General features: G+C 42.0%; 1 protein-coding gene across 1 annotated transcript in view; it reads left to right on the top strand.

Annotated features, from left to right (window-relative positions):
• Window positions 1–12,846, top strand: part of wipf2a (WAS/WASL interacting protein family, member 2a) — a 30,706-nt gene extending 17,860 nt beyond the window's left edge. The window contains exons 6-8 of the mRNA XM_063199044.1: window positions 1,478–1,714; window positions 8,384–8,485; window positions 9,297–12,846. Of these exons, the coding sequence (XP_063055114.1) occupies window positions 1,478–1,714; window positions 8,384–8,485; window positions 9,297–9,340 (383 nt within the window). The 3' untranslated portion in view covers window positions 9,341–12,846. The remainder of the gene's footprint in view (window positions 1–1,477; window positions 1,715–8,383; window positions 8,486–9,296) is intronic.
• The last annotated feature ends 3,820 nt before the right edge of the window (window positions 12,847–16,666 follow it).

The raw sequence follows: 16,666 nt of genomic DNA on the forward strand, positions 1-16,666 counted from the left end.
ACCTTTATCCAAAGCGACTTACAGTTGATCTTTTTTTTTACCACGTTTGCCATTTGAAACATTTTTTTAAATACATTTAGACATGGTATTACTTTTCTTGGCACTGCACAATACTGTATGCAAGTGGTTCACTTTGTTAGTGGAATCATTGAGGTACAGTAAGCCCCTTCTTTTCAAAAATCAAACTCAATTCAGAATGATCTGGAAGCTCTTACTATAGCATTTTGCTTTATACACAGGGAGCGATTTGTTGGGGGTAGGGGTTGTGCCCCCTTCTGGTTTTGATATCACATCTTCTACATGGTTTTGTGTGACTCCATTTATATTGCTTAAAACCTGAAACGTATCCCCCTCCCCACCCCTCCTGTATTTCAACAAATCACTCTTGTTTCACCACAAGCAATCTTCAACAGGCTTTGTAGTGCAGTGCAGTGCAGTTGATGGAAAGCCTACGTTTCAGTTTGGCCAAACTCTATCTCTCTCTCTTTTTTTGTGTGTGTACTTTCTCCCAGTTCCGTCCAGGAAGCGTCACAATTGTGCTGAGTGAATATTATTGCCAGTCACATTCACCTTTCCCAAACAGTATGGGGGGGCAGCCGAGCTGGCAAGCACACTGTATGCCCAAACCAGCAGCAGCTACACAACAATTGAAATGAATTGAATTGAATTGAATGAGCCAGCACAGCAAACACAGCTCATTCTTCATTGATTCAGTTTACTCTGCACAGTTCCGGGAGTAAAACAAGTACATTGCTGTTGCAATTGGAACATCTCTACAGCAGTTGTGTACTGTGTGTGTGTGTAGTGTGTGTGTGTGTGTGTGTGTGTGTGTGTGTGTGTGTGTGTGTGTGTGTGTGTGTGTGTGTGTGTGTGTGTGTGTGTGTGTGTGTGTGTGTGTGTGTGTACTGTGTGTGTGTACTGTGTGTGTGTACTGTGTGTGTGCGCTGGCATGCGTGTTTTGGGAAGGGGGGGGGGAGGTTAGCATCAAGTTGTGGAAGCCTTGAGGAAGTTCCAGTTTGCCAGCTGGAGAGGGCTACTGGAAAAGCTGGTTTGCACTGATGACCTGCACCACACATAGCGTTAGTCAGCAGAAACTTAGGATGGAATAAGCTTCAGTCCTGTGATGCTGTTTTCTAGAGGGGAAGACGAAATGTATTGCAATATTTAGTATTCTCATCCAATATGCAGTATTCATGCAGCATGGTATTCATAATTCATACACATGACAGTGCTAAAGGAGAGGATTTCTGATTGAAAATGAAGATACCATAATTGTGATCAATGTATGTTTTTATTATATAATATGAATAGCGACTCATTATCACCATCACATTCACCAAAGTCATGTGGAAAATACATAACCTGTTGCAATGTGCAATGTGTGCTAAACAACATTATTTTTTTCTGTGTGTGTGTGTGTGTCTCTCTCTCTCTCTCTCTCTCTCTCTCTCTCTCTCTCTCTCTCCCAAACTCACAGGTCCTCACGCTCCTCCGTCGTCCAATCGTAATGGGGGGGCTCCCCCTCCGCCTCCCCCGTACCGGGGGCACAGCGGGTCGACCTCCTCCTCCTCCTCCTCCTCCGAGCCCCCCGCTCGCTCCAAACCGGCCCCGCCGCCCATGTCGTCCTCTCGGACCCCCGCCCAGCCTCCGCCTCCGCCCCCACCCCTCCGCAACGGCCACTCCACACCGCTGGGACACTCCAAGAGCTCTGGAGGTTAGGGACTTTTTTATTTTTTTTTACATTTTCACCTCAGCCAAGGACGTTATGTTTTCAGCTTTGTCTGTCTGTTTGTTTGCTTGTCTGTCAGCAGGATAACTAAAAACAAATATAAACGGATTTGGATGAAACTTTGAAGTTGTTTTCACCATTGCGGGATAGGACAGATTTTGACATTCCAGTCTCTAACTCCACAAAAAGAGGCTGCTTGGGAAAAATAGACTTGGGAAAAACAATAGGGTGTAGTAGCATAGTCAAATGTTCTTTCAAACAGCTTCCTTAGCGGAGGTCTGCAATCTCTGAGTGCATTTCTAGTCTACTCACTGGACTACATTCAAAGGCTTATTTTGAGGTCTTCAGCAGTATCCCCTCAGTCAGTCAGATTGCAAGAAGTAGGGCTGGACAACATGGCAGAATAGTCCTCCCATACCCTGAGCAGTTTGTTTTTTTCAAATGCACAGTGTTGCTATGAAGTGGTCAGTATGTAAATCAGAACAGGTGGCACAATTGCCAGTGTGCCACACCTTTAAACAGGAACCTGAGTTGTGAATGTGTTACTCATAGAGGTAGAAAATAACACTAGAGAGGACACAGCAATTTGCGACAGCACTGGGAAATGGCAGCTGGAGCTTCATAACTTCCGTAGGTAGTGTAGGTACCTTCAGGCAATGCAAGTCAATGGAGAACACGCCCACCCATGTCAAGAAATTGACTTAAACTGTCTAAATATGAAGTAACACTTTAATCAAAGACCAGATTTGAAATGTCAGGCTAAGTATCTACTTAAATCATAAAAGTTGATAAAATACATCTAAAAATCAAATAATATAATAATATATTTTATGAACATAGTTAGCAACACACTTCAACTATTGTCCTTGTATAGTGTGTTGATGGACATTTTCACATGATTAAGCCATTTTTGACAGAGGTGAGCCTCGTTCTCCGTTAATTTCCATTTCTCTGATCTACCTACAGATAATGGCCGCTACAGATTGCCGTAAAAAGGGGGGCGTGGTCCTCTCTAGTGTTATTTTCTACCTCTATGGTGTTACTTGTGGGCTAGCTAGGAAATGTAGGCGAGGACCAGTCCAGTGCTTTTACCACCCATCTTTTACCGTAAGTCCCCGCCTGGCTACAAATGACATACTATAGGCAAAGCAACTCCTTAGGAATTCAAATGGCATGCCTGTTTGCTTCTGCATCCGTCAACCAGAGTGTGCAAAGAAGGCTAGATGAGATACTACTCCTTCCATGTAATGATCGACTGATTTGGTATTCACAGTAAACTGTGAACAAATTGAAATGGGAGTTTACTGGCGTCAAGTGAAATGAGTGAAAGTGAAAGCCCCAACTGGGAAACTCCAACTCCCATTGTCATTGTGACACAGCACTCCACAACACACAAGTGAGCACACTGCACACAGCGAAATTGCATTTATGTCTCACCCGTGCAAGGGGACAGCCCTCAATGGCGCCTCAAGGGAGGCGGTACAGTCAGGTGTTACAGTACATGATTGGCCAATGCTAACATAAAACGATAAGGGAAATTATTGCAAGCAATATGTTGCTATCACTATATTGACACCTTTACGGTTTAACCCTCCTTTCCAGTGTATCTTGCAGGTTAAACACCACTAAATCTCATTTTAAGAACCTCAATACATCAATTTAGATGTGATGCATGTCAAAATACCGAATTATTGCATAAACAACATTTTCAGAAAACGTCAAAAATAACGGCGGCTTCTTTTAAACAAACATTTAGAATCCGACGTAGATAGAGGGAGTCGCCGCGTTCTACAGACATACTAAGCACCGCAGAGAATAGGCCAGATTATAATATTGTAACACCTTTCCAGACCTATAGGCTAAATTTCAACAAGTTAAATGGCCTTAAACAGTGGCAGTATCCACCAGATACCGTCTGAACCATTGTATTATTTAAAATAATAATATTTTTTGTAGGTTTCCTCCATGTCAATTCGCTGCAGCAGCGCCATGAGGGTGTGCCAGACCGTTATTAGGCTACCGTAGGCCTATTTTCTCCATTTATAGCCGGCCTCGTTTTGTAACCGGGTGTTGTGAAAAATCGGAAAAATAGACACCGGCCCCGTTTAGTAGCCGGCCTCGTTTAGTAACCGGTGCGCTTTAAATTACTCATTTTGCACAACGTGTTAAAGTTAAAAAAAAATCGGAACGTGTGTAGGCGATGCCTACTTTAATAGCCTAAATTGTAACATTTAAATGCCTCCTCTCCAAGCGGCACAATCGAAACTTAAGGTGCTTGCAAGTTTGCCTGGTAGCCTATCCAACAAGACAAGCCATGTGACATTAAACATAGCCGTCGTCTTGCGAAGAGTTGGACGAGTTGGCATGTGTATGAGAGAGAGAGAGAGAGAGAGAGAGAGAGAGAGAGAGAGAGAGAGAGAGAGAGAGAGAGAGAGAGAGAGAGAGAGAGAGAGAGAGAGACAGGAGAGAGAGAGAGAGAGAGAGAGAGAGAGAGAGAGAGAGAGAGACGTGCTTCCCGAAAGCGCTTTGCAGAAAGGGAAAGGTGATGTCTCCAAATATTAGGCCTACTACACAAAATACCTCTTAGTAAAGTAGACATAAGTGAAGTATTTTGCTTAATAGCAAAGCCGACTCGATTGGTTCATATTGCTCAGAATAGACCTCATACCGAAGTCCACGTTTTAATGGAGTTGCATGCGCGAGGTTGCAACTGTTGCGACTGTGCTCGATCACGCCGAACAGGTGCTTATACTGGAGGCTCTTGCGCAAACAGTTAAGTCACTGCATACCCGCCAGTGATGAAGCAGGTTTCTTTATTAGTTTTAAGAAAACAGCCTTCCCGGCGCACAGGGTGCAGCCATTTTAAAAAACTGGTGCCATCTCTGACTGGCCAAGATGAAATCGTATGCACGCTTCGAGATTATAGCCTACATCGCATATGAGATGATTATGAGATGACATTGCATTTCCCACCACTATCACAAGACATTGTCTTTAGACGTTGACGGGCAGCGGGAGACATCTCCCAAACTCAACGACGAGTGCTGCCAGTGCACATTTCGCCCCTAGCACCACACACGTGGACAGCTCGCAATGCAAAAATAGGTAGGCTATAGGTAATATTTGTGCTGGCATTTTTGTTTCAGTTTTGTAACGAGGATTATAGCATCTGAAGACTTGATTTCTTCTAGCCTACGGGAATACTTTTTTAGTTTGGTATAATTACGGACAATGCAAATAACTGTTTTTTGTAACATGCGGGCATTTTTGGAGGGAATATAATCGAAAGTCCCGCCGCCTGGTTTATTGTTTTGTGACGTGCATGTGGATGAGCTTTATTGAAGTTTCATGTAATAGGCCTACTGAGCAGTGAACTGAAATTGAATATAGGCTATATGCCATTTTTACAACATGGCATTTTTCTCGGGTGCTATGAGTACTGTTTTACACCGAGTAGGAAACGTTTGACGCCATGCCACTCACAGTGAGTGACCATATTATTTCTCATCATTGTCGGCAAAGGGTAGGGCCTTCAACCATAGCCTATTATATAGTTTGGTCTTTTTGTAGCCTGTAAACCAACCCCCTCGTGAAACTGTAACGCGCTTCACATAGGAGTAGTGCCGCGGTTTCAGCACCATGGACAGAGGGCGCAAATCCATTTAGGCGGCAGGAATGTCGTTATACTCCTTATGCCGTTTTTGGGGAAAAAAATATTAAAGTAGTCGCTATTTCTAAGTAGCCTATGTAATGGTCTACTTTGAGACTATTTTAGATTTGGCTATGAAATGCATCTCTCATGTGAAAGCAAAGGAGAGATAGGCCTAGATATCGCCTCCCTGTTGATAATCGCAAATTACGCATGGCCACAGACAGCGCGGATACCCAGAACAGTTTCATATTCTAGATAAACCGATAGACCCGCTGATCTGTCTTTTTTAATACACAATGCACAAACACAGTAATAGACCATTTTCAATAGCCCACATACAATATAACTGTCCACTTTTCCCAGCCTCTCTACTAGAACCAAAATGGTTGGTAAGCCTACATCCACAAGCGAGAGCTGAGCCAGAACTTTAGATGGACTCCCTCTATCTACGTCATAGAGGCTCTGCCAGTGAGGAGCCCAATACTTCAGAAGTAGCTGTAAAATGATACATTTTCATAAAAATATTGCAGTTTGGCTTTGTTATAGACTGTGAATTTCACATATAGTATGTTTCAAAACACCTCTCCTGACAACATCCAGTATATATTTAGTTATAAATTTAACCTAAACGTTACCCTAAGGAATGCAGTTCATCCATGTTCTCGGATGAGTTTTAATGTTCTCTTTAATTAGATGAAACGTCACCGAAAACTTTTTAGTTGTATCCCATTGTCCGTTATCTTTCACTAAACGCCAAAGTACCATGGTGGCAGGATGGATTTCCAAGCTAGCTGTGAGACTGACCACTTTTGCAAGATATTTGCATGGCTTTAAGGTGCCTACGGATGGTCTGCTTGTTGTCTTACTGTTGTGTCAAACAGGGCTCCATATTTTTCATACTTTTTCCTTCCACATAGGTTGACCTGTGTGTGGATGACCTCAGAGAAGCTGTGTCAGATTTGGGTCTCCAGCAGAGAATTTTAATCTTCTCAAAGCTGTCGTTTTTACGACACTCTTGTAAAACTGTCTTAGACTGTAGTGTGGGATTACTCATTTTTTTAATGGCTGGACATTTCTTAAGGCAAATGTCATGGCACTAAACATTATTGAATTCTCAATATGTGTCATCAGATAGTAACTTACCATGTCAGTCCATCGGTGACCTTCGCACGGCATCACTAATGGTGATTACGAGCACCTAAAAATGGCTCGACATTCCTTCTAATCCCTTTTTCTAAATTTGTCATCGGTTCTTTTCATGTTTGTCCATTAGTGGCCTTGTGAAATTAAAGGAGTGGCCTTTACCTACCTTCATCTAAAACGTTTAACGCAGAGGACCGTTAAGTAAACAAGAATATAATAACTCGCTGTCTAGTCGTAAAGAGACTACCTGGTGTGTTGTATGGCATCACTTAACAGATTAAGATGCAGACTAATCTGTAGCAGAACCAAATATTAATGTTTTGAGAGAGTGTTTCCATGTATTGTCATTGAAACTCTACTTAAGGTAAGGTTTGAGTGGGAAGAATGGCTTCTACAAACCCCCTTGCATATCGTATCGCATACCATACTCTAGCAGGATATGCACGTGTTCCATAGCAAAATATAAAAGTCTGACCGAATGTATGCAGTCGCTAAAACACAGCATCTGACTGCTATCGTTAAATTGCATTACTCGCTACACACATGAAGATCTCATTAAAGTTGACATTGATTGGTGTTGCTTACACACGAAAGTGACATGGTAGTACTGGCAATGCACTGTGATAGTTGAGTAATAGCATTGATTACACAACTTATTTCAATTTCGCTTCTGATATTATGCACACAGTTGATATGAATGTCATAGCTGTGAGTAAAAAACGGATGACCTCATGGTCATGTCGGTACACTTCCTAGTCGCTTTGTTGTTTTTAGTAGTCCCGTCTTATCAGTTCATACCATCAGGGAAATATGCACCCTCACTCACTCACGGCTGACTCTCTATGACACACTGACGCTGGTGGGAGGACATGACATGCAAAACACCTCTCGACAGTACTGTACAGTCGGGCTGTCATGTCCATTTCCTTCTGATAAGCACACCACAAATGCTACCCAGGAATAACCTGATGCTTGTGGGCCCCACACACCATGAGGTTCAGGAGAAGGGGTGAAAGTAGACGGGTGCGCACAGGTGCGTAGCACCGGTATATGCTGGTACGCAGTACCGGTAAGAGAATATGTTTTTAATAGTGTCCAAAAACCCCACATTTGAAAAAAGTAAGGTCTCCTATTTAAGTAGAAAACCTATACAACCACACTATACCATTCGATACAAGTGTGTTATGAAGAGACACCCGAAATATTCATGCAGCGATATAGATTGCTATAGTGCACGTTGATTTTTTTATTTTTTTGGGTGCGGGGTGCGGGGTGGGGGGATAGCACTGGTAAGAAACGAAAACTGCTTCTAAACTACTCCCTGTTCAGGAGTTACTGCTGGACTTGTCCTGGACCTTTAATGCAGTGTTTCCCAACCAGGGGTACGTGTACCACTAGGGGTACGCGAGCACACTGCAGGGGGTACTTAGAAAGATGTTATTATTATAACAAATGTATGGAGCAGTGGTGTTGTGGTGCATATGCGCCGCACACGTTAGCCTCCATCCGGGGTCATTTGCCAACCCTACCCCATGTCTTTCTCCCACTCCAATCTATACATGGGTTCACTGTGTTTATAAACAGAATGTTGTGAGGAGGGGCAAGACACTGGCAGCCAACCACATGAGCTAATTTTTTGACTGACAGTGGTTTCCAACAACCAGAGGTTGAGTTTTGCGCAGCAAAAATGTAGAACCCATGTATTCTGACACCGTTTTATCAGAATAAAGGCAAAGCCAAGTCTAAGTTCAAGATCTCTTCATGCATGTAGACTCAGGATTTCGGGACTTGCAGCTAGACTGCCTTTCACCCGTTAGTAAATCTATCTTGTTTTTTTTCCCGTGTCCCCTTCTCCACAGATGACTTTGAGTCAAAGTACAGTTTCCATGCTATCGAGGATCTCCCACCCCCCGAAGATTATGTGCCCTTTACTAAGGTCTATCCCAGCAAGGTGAACCGAGGTAAGGACCCTGACAACACACATTAACACACACACACACACACACACACACACACACACACACACACACACACACACACACACACACACACACACACACACACACACACACACACGCGCACCACATACACACACACCACGCACACGCACGCACACACACACAGGTGCACGTGCACACACACACACACACAGGTGCACGCGCACACACACACACAGGTGCACGCGCACACACACACAGGCGCGCACGCACACACACACACACACTCTCCTTAATCATCATATCATCAAACTGTACTGCAGATGTGCATGCCTCATACTCTTATGTATGCCTACTTTTTTGGCAAGTTTCCATATAGACCTTTTTATTTTCCACACACATGTACTGTATATTAGAGACGTGTCTCCCTTTGTCTGTCTGCAGTTAGACAAATACTGGGTGCATTGATTTTCTTCAAGTCTCTTAATTTTTCGCCCCGAATGACGCGGAATTCTGTTGTAGGCAATGCTGGCGGGGAGGGAAATTGAATGGAGTTGAGCATGTGTATTTTCTCTTCTTCCTCTTCTTGAAAAGAATGGTCGTCACACACTCAGAACTTCATGCAGTTACCAAGCAGTTACCATGCAGTTATCAAGATGACCCTGATGAAGGCGTAAGCCGAAACGTTGGTCTTATTAAATGTAACTGCATGAAGTTCTGAGTGTGCGACGACCATTCTTTTTCAAGTTGAGTATAATTGTCTGCCGTACGCACCTCAAACGGTGTGCGTTTACTGAAAGCCGAAGAAAAGACTCTTCTTCCTCTTCCCCAATAGGCATGAGCAGGGGAGCACCTCCCGCGCCACCCATCTCCAGATGAACACGCTAAGGATACTCAGGATACAGGGGACACCCACACCCCCCTCTCCTCCACTCCTATACATCATCTACAGTCAGGTCTACATTGACTTGATCTCTCTCTCTCTTTCTCTCAAACACACACTCTCCCCTCTACACCACCACCCCCTCTTTCTCATTCTGGCTTTCTTCCTTTCCCCCCTTTTTCTTCCTCTCCTTCTCTACATTGCGTGTTTAGCCAGTCCAGAGCAAACACTCTTGATCACCAGCCAAGAGCCCAAGACTATCCCTTCTCCCTCTCGTTTTTTTGAGGATGCTGTTTTTGACCTTTTGGACCTTTCACTTGATCTTGACAAAATGGTGCTCACCCACGGCGCCAAACTGCACAACGACAACTACAACAGACCACTTGAAGATGATTTTATACGAGAGAAAAAAAGAAAAGAAAAGAAAAGAAAAGAAAAGGACTTTTTTCCCCCTTTCTGCTAAGGCCATCTTCTGAACTGGCACCTCATCAGATTGAACTGAAGGCATCAGGCTTGGCCGCTCTAGCTGGATGGATGACATTTATAAACTGACCCTAAGGACCACACAGTCAGCTGGGCCGCGAGTGGGCCGCAGCGCAGGACAAAAAATATATATTCCTCATGATTCGAAGCACTTATAAGCTGATCATTCCTCTTGTGCTTCTCAGGAAGAGCACAGAACATCTGATTGTTGGACCGTAGCACACTTAGAAATGGAAAAATGCTCATTCCTCTCCTGCTTCCCTGGAAGAACACGAAAATTCGAATTGGAGCAAACTCTGAAATGGAGACTTGATGTCGGTCTTGATGTCGTCATATGAGTTGTTTATCAGCTGCTCGGTTCAAAAATCAGACCGCCATAATCTTATGCTTCATGGTGGTTCATATGCTGTGTGGACAATCATTCCCTGTTTTTATGGATATCACACGTTGCCTTTAAAACAAACTACTTCTCAGTGAAATATTTGAGGATGCTGCCGGAAACTTGGTCTGCTCTTCCTCCCAACACTGTGGACACACCATGTGTGTAACGTCACTTCACTTCTCCGCAGTAGCTTTGGACGCAACAAATAGCAGGACAAGATGTGCTAACAGGTTAGCTGCAGCTCTTCTTTGTTCTCTCTCAACTAGCCAAAGTAGCCAGGTTTTAAATAATTTGAGAGGCATCAATGCCAATACTCATTCCAATAATTGATATTGTTTTGTTTTGTTTGTTTTGTAAAGGGTTGGGGAGATCCAGGCGGTTATTCGAGAAAGGAGGATTTTTTCTAATCACTAATTTGGGCGTGTTCAGTTCACTCAAAGTAAATTGATAAAGTCCTAAATAAAAGAATGGTATAGCTTCTTTTCTTTTTAGTAAAACAACGCCATTGGGTTATTTTTATTGCAAAGTTTAAAATTTTGAGTTCAACAATCAACCCCTCTGGTTCAGTCAGTTAAACCACCTATTTTTGGAATACTCCCCTTAATCATAATGTGTTTAGTGTCTGGGTTGAATGCTCAGGCGTAATTTCCTTTGAGAGTTTGTTTGTCAAGATATTTGCACAATGTTCAAATGAGTACACAATTAGAAAATAATATGTTTCATGACATCCACCTTTTCTATTTTTTTTTCTTCTCTCTTGTGTGGTTGACTTTAATATTTCCAATCCCAAAGTAGGTAAACACTTCATAGCTTGCCTTGTGACACTTTGCTGAGGTAAACTTGCAATGACATTGATGGTTGAGTGCGTGAATGGTGCCCTCTTGTGCCAGAGTTCACTCTTTAAAAGGACCAGCGGTTCCTTTTTAGGGCCCAATCACCTACGCTGCGAAGGCCTCTCTTGTTTGGTGTCAGTGTTTTGTTTGCTTTTTAATTTTATGACACACTTGCAAAGCTGGGTTGAATTGACTTTGTGGTAGGAGATGCAATGATGCAAAGATCATTGCAGGAGTCTTTCAGACTGAACTGAAATGCAAAACACTAAAGCAATCTGAACACTAATTTTCCGGTAGTTATTACTTTCCAAGCATTTTTGTGAGTGCTATGGGGACTTTATACCTGGGCGGCGGGGCTGATTGTTATTTGTTGGTTTGTTAGTTAATTTGTTTGTTTACGGAGGTGTGGCTGTGAACACTAAAGTGACCAAGCCATATTTATACGTTCACTTTTATAATTTTGAGAAAAGTACACTTTAACGGCTGCTGCTTATTTTGATTGTTGACATTCCCAAACAAGCTGTGGCAAAGTGAACTACTACACAGCCCCCCCAGGCCAAGCTTGCCATAATGACCAAGAAGCCCTAATCAAATGTGAACCAGCAAAGAAGACACACTTGAAAGGCGGTCCTTGCCTGCAGTGAATTTGTTTCTCCACTAGAGGGGCTTAACGTCCTCCTTTTTTTATATCAGCAGAGATCCTCTCTACTCTCTCTGATATCAGTGGGTAAATTCCAATATGTAGACTTCCGTCCTCCCTTGCTCACTTGCCCGCTTGTGACCTCATGATGATGTCATTGACAACAGAAAATAAATTCAATATCTTGCAAAAGCACAATTCTAATGTCATTTTCTCAATTTGCAATCGGGATGGAGAATGGAAAAACAGTCCCCCAAAAATTGTTGTGGTTAGGTTGACAGCTGTGAAACTTTATTGTTATCTCCACGGAGGCGGGGCGAGGCCACAAGCACGATTGGACGACGGGAGTTTGCATATTGGAGTGCACCCAGTGTCTCTCTTTTTGAATGAGCAAGAAAGATGTGAGCACACATTCAGCACACGACTACTCTCTTGATTGTTGTTAGGTGGCCATGGGCACAGTTTAGAATCCGAATACCGATCCCTGTCTGTTTCAAGATAATTAGTAAGGAGATATGTTAAGATTTATACCCAGTCTAAAACCCCTCGTATATACACTACTTTGATGTCTTACTTTGGTTTGCCTGGGTTTATACTGATCTACCTATATGGGGCATTGACAAAGCATTCCCCACACAAAATGGGGGAAGGGAAACAAGGGATGATGATTTAAATTGCTTAAGAACGTTTTGTTGTTGAATTTCGATACCTCTGCCAATATGAAACCCATTTCGCAATTGTGACGAGGCTGTTGACCAATCACATATCCTCAAATGTGCCAGTGGGCCAGTCAAGTTGTTGGCTGGCTTGTTATGTCCCTCCCCCCTCAATCCTCACAAGAATGTCTGCCATCATTAGCCTATTGTGGTTTGTTATTCCTGCAATATATTCAGACCCATGGCAGTTTTTTTTGTGTAGTTGTGTTGTCATAATGGCTCACTGTGCCTTAAACTGATATAATGTTGGTACAAGTGTATGTGTTTTTCCTCACAAAAAATGTATGCAGCAGCAATCTTAATAATGATATATATGACAGCAGGAAAATACTAAGTTCAAGCTCAAGATAGAACGTGCACAAGTCTTATGCAAAAAGGTTTACCTTAGTCTGTTTGAATTAAGTGAATAAATGAATATGCTAAATAAATGACATGACTAAGAAATGAATATTGTGAACAGTTTTATAATATAGCTGGTTATGATGGTGAATGATGTCTCTGGAATTGTTCTGGGGGTGTGTTTTAAGGTTCCAGGAGTTAAGTGACATAGGATGAAAACCATTCCAGCTCCTCCTGCCCTTTCATCTGTCCTCATCGATTGTCAACGTTTTTGTATCCCAATATCTTGAATTTGACCGAATTACACCGCAGTCTGGATTAAAAGGTGCCAAACATAAACAAAAACTGATAAATGAAAGAAAAATGTCCGCACACTTAAATCCTATCTGTGTTCCTTGAGTTCTGAGGAAGATCAGTAGGCTGAAAGCTTGGCAAATTAAAAGAACACAAAGAGGATTTAAGTGTCCAGAGGTTTTGCTTTCATTTATGCCAACAGCTTGCAAAAACATATTTCCAAAGCCAGTCTCTCCTTTGCATTCGGAATGTTGAATGGGGAAAGCCCCCCCCCCCCCCCCCCCCCCCCCCAGAGGCCTGCAGGACAAGGACAGGAGGAGCAAGAATGACGTGCACCCTAATTTACATCAGCCAATCGGAAGTGAGTCGTAAATCTCCTAGTAGAACAGTGGCGTGGCTTCATTTTTTTAAATCAGCTCAAAGCTGTCGTTCTCTTCTAGTTTGAGCTTAACCACTCACTCCTGACGAAACCTGCTGTCAAAAACAATTGGCTATGTAGGTCTACTGTCATTGTTGTGGAGCAACCCCCTCTGGCTGGATAAACCTAATCTCATCAGATGGATTGTGGGCCTGCCTTGTGAAGCTGAGCCCCCTGGTGGAGCTTTTGCAGAACTACATAATATATATCTGGGGTGGATTCAATATGCAGACCTCTGTCCTCTCTTGCTCACTTGTCTGCTTGTGACCTCATGATGACATCACTGACGACAGAAAATGAATTCAATATCTTGCAAAAGCACAGTTCTAATGTAATTTTCTCATTTGCAATTGAGATGGTGAATGAAGAACAGTCCCCCAAAAATTGCTGTGGCTAGGCCAACAGTGGGGAAACTTTACTGTTTTCTCCACAGAGGCGGGGAGTCAGTAAAACGCAAGGCCACAAGCACAAATGGAGGACAGGGGTCTGCATATTGGAATGCACCCATTGTAAGAGTCAGGGTAGGGATAAACCTGTGAGTGACTCTCTTGTGATGTGATGATGATGCCTGTATAAAATTTATCAGCACAGAATGTGTGGTTGGATGATCAGAGGTGCTAGTTCCCGCTTATCCCTCTGGCAAATGTTCACCCGTGTCCTAGTTGGTTTGTTTGTTTGTTTTGTATTTTGTGTTAGCCATGTCTATCGGATAGCTTTAAAAACTCATATCTTACTTAATGTTTTATCATATGAAATAAAAAGAAATGATCTGGGGAACTGTGTTTGAAGTCTGTGATTGAATTTTATCATTTTAACGGTAGGATTTGATTTTTTTTTTTTTAAATCACTGAAATGCAGACCGACAAGGTGTATATCGTAAAAGTAATTCTAGTGTTCATTAGGTATACATGCGTTCTTTTTGTTTTCCCCTGACTAAGCAAAACTAACTGCGCACAACTCAACCTCTGATTGTTGGAAACCGCTGTCTGTCAAAAAATTAGCTCACATGTTTGGCTGCAAGTCTTACCCCTCCTCACAATATCGTGTTTACACACACGGTGAACCCATGTAGGCCTATAGTAGAATAACTGGTGTATAAACTATGAGCATGTACTAGTCTAGTGTTGTAATTACACAGCTGTAAGAGTACTTCTACTTTATGCTCATCTGAAGTGACAATCAATGGGGCCTATTGTCTACTTGTCATGCAGGCCAATGTGGGGCACGGCTGCCCCCGTAGATGGACTGAGTCTATTGTTATCTTAATACACCCATCCTAGATAGCCCCCCTCACTCGTCCAGACATTTTCACACCGGAATGTCTATTCTGATACAGAAATATCCACTCAAGCACTAATTTGCACCCGGTTTGAGATGTAATCTCCAGTTTAATCTCCAATTTAATCTCCAGTTTGTCCCTAAACTTCTTTAGAAGCCAATAGGCCTATGCACATAGAGGTAGAAAATAACACTAGAGAGGACACATCAATTTGCGACAGCACTGGGAAATGGCAGCTGGAGCTTCCCAACTTCCGTAGGTAGTGTAGGTACTTTCAGGCAATGCAAGTCAATGGAGAACACGCCCGCCCCTGTCAAGAAATTAACTAAAACTGTGTAAATATGAAGTAACACTTTAATCAAAGACCAGATTTGAAATGTCAGGCTAAATATCTACTTAAATAATATGAGTCGATAAAATACATTTAAAAATCAAATAATATATTTTATGAACGTAGTTAGCAACACACATCAACTATTGTCCTTGTATAGTGTGTTGATGGACATTTTCACATGATTAAGCCATTTTTGACAGAGGTGAGCCTCCCCAGTAAACAAAATGACGTTTAAAGGACGTCTTTTTTAGGTCATTTTTGGACGTATAATTTAGGTCATCTGAAGGTGCAGACTGTTACTCCAGACGACGTCTTTTTCGGACGTCTAATGGACGTCCATTTTTGACGTCTGTACTACGTCCATATTAGGGTCATCTCTAGTCCAAATAGGGTCTTAGAGGACATGTTTTTGACGTCATTTTGTAGGTGGTTTTATTGACGTCATTTTTGTGGACGTCTTTTTGACTTCAAATTATCTCTGTGAGTTGTCATTCAAACATAAAAGTGACAGCATTAAAAACCTTGAAACTTCTAGTTTTCAAAATATACAGACACTTATCACATGGAAAGTGACAGGGGGGGGGGGTTACTTTTATTTAGCAAACACTTTTGTTTACAAGGTTCAATCTTCAAAAGTCTTGACTACGTACCTCTGCAACGTTTTTTTTGTAGAGTTGTGTTTACATTCAATTAAAAAAAAATTGTATTACATTAACTTTACTGTCATATTCTTTTTTGTTAGGCTTTTCAGAAGAGGGGGAGATAACAAATGTGATCTTTTTCAAGAATAATTAACACCACTGCGAATTTCATGAAGTATTGATGATTATGACTCCTACACTATCATCTCTTAACAACATTACCGGTGTATTACAAAACCCGAAAGTCTTGAAATTCTAAGTAGTGTTAAATATTCTTGAAAATAACATTCTTATGAAATAGGTTCCAACATATTGGAAGAAAAGACATTGTACCTTGGGTTAAGAGACAGTTCATCTGAATGAAAACTCTGCATTACATCAATGGGTCTTACATCTGCCACATCATATCATTTCACAATCGTCCAGTTTTACAACATATATATTTTTAAAAAATATGATGGTAACACTTTATTTTAACATTACATCGCTTAGCACTAATACATACAATGTTAACCCATTGATGCCTAAAGCACTTGCAGAAAAGGGTGCTGATGCCATACAAAACTCCAGGCGCCAGGGCCAATGTTGCACAACGCAACATCCAGCATCAATGAGTTAATGCCTGTATAAGTAACTTGTAAGGCATGTACTAAGCGAAATCAAACATTTGTTAGGTCCTTACTGAGGTTATATTAGGTAATAAATCCCAAATAGTGCATGAACAAGGCATTTGCGAATACATGCCTAACGTATGTTTGATTTTGCTTAGTGCATGCCTTACAAGTTACTTATACAGCATACAGGCATTAACACTGTATGTATTAGAGCTAATAGATGTAATGATAAAATAAAGTGTTGCCAAAATGATAATCAAAATAATTCCCTGTAATAATCCTAACAAGCATGAACACAGATAAATTGCCATTAACTGGTAAATTGTGGAGAATCGGTCCTTGAGAAGGG

This window comes from Engraulis encrasicolus, chromosome 1 (assembly GCF_034702125.1).
Source record: "Engraulis encrasicolus isolate BLACKSEA-1 chromosome 1, IST_EnEncr_1.0, whole genome shotgun sequence".
Classification (NCBI taxonomy): Eukaryota; Metazoa; Chordata; class Actinopteri; order Clupeiformes; family Engraulidae; genus Engraulis; species Engraulis encrasicolus.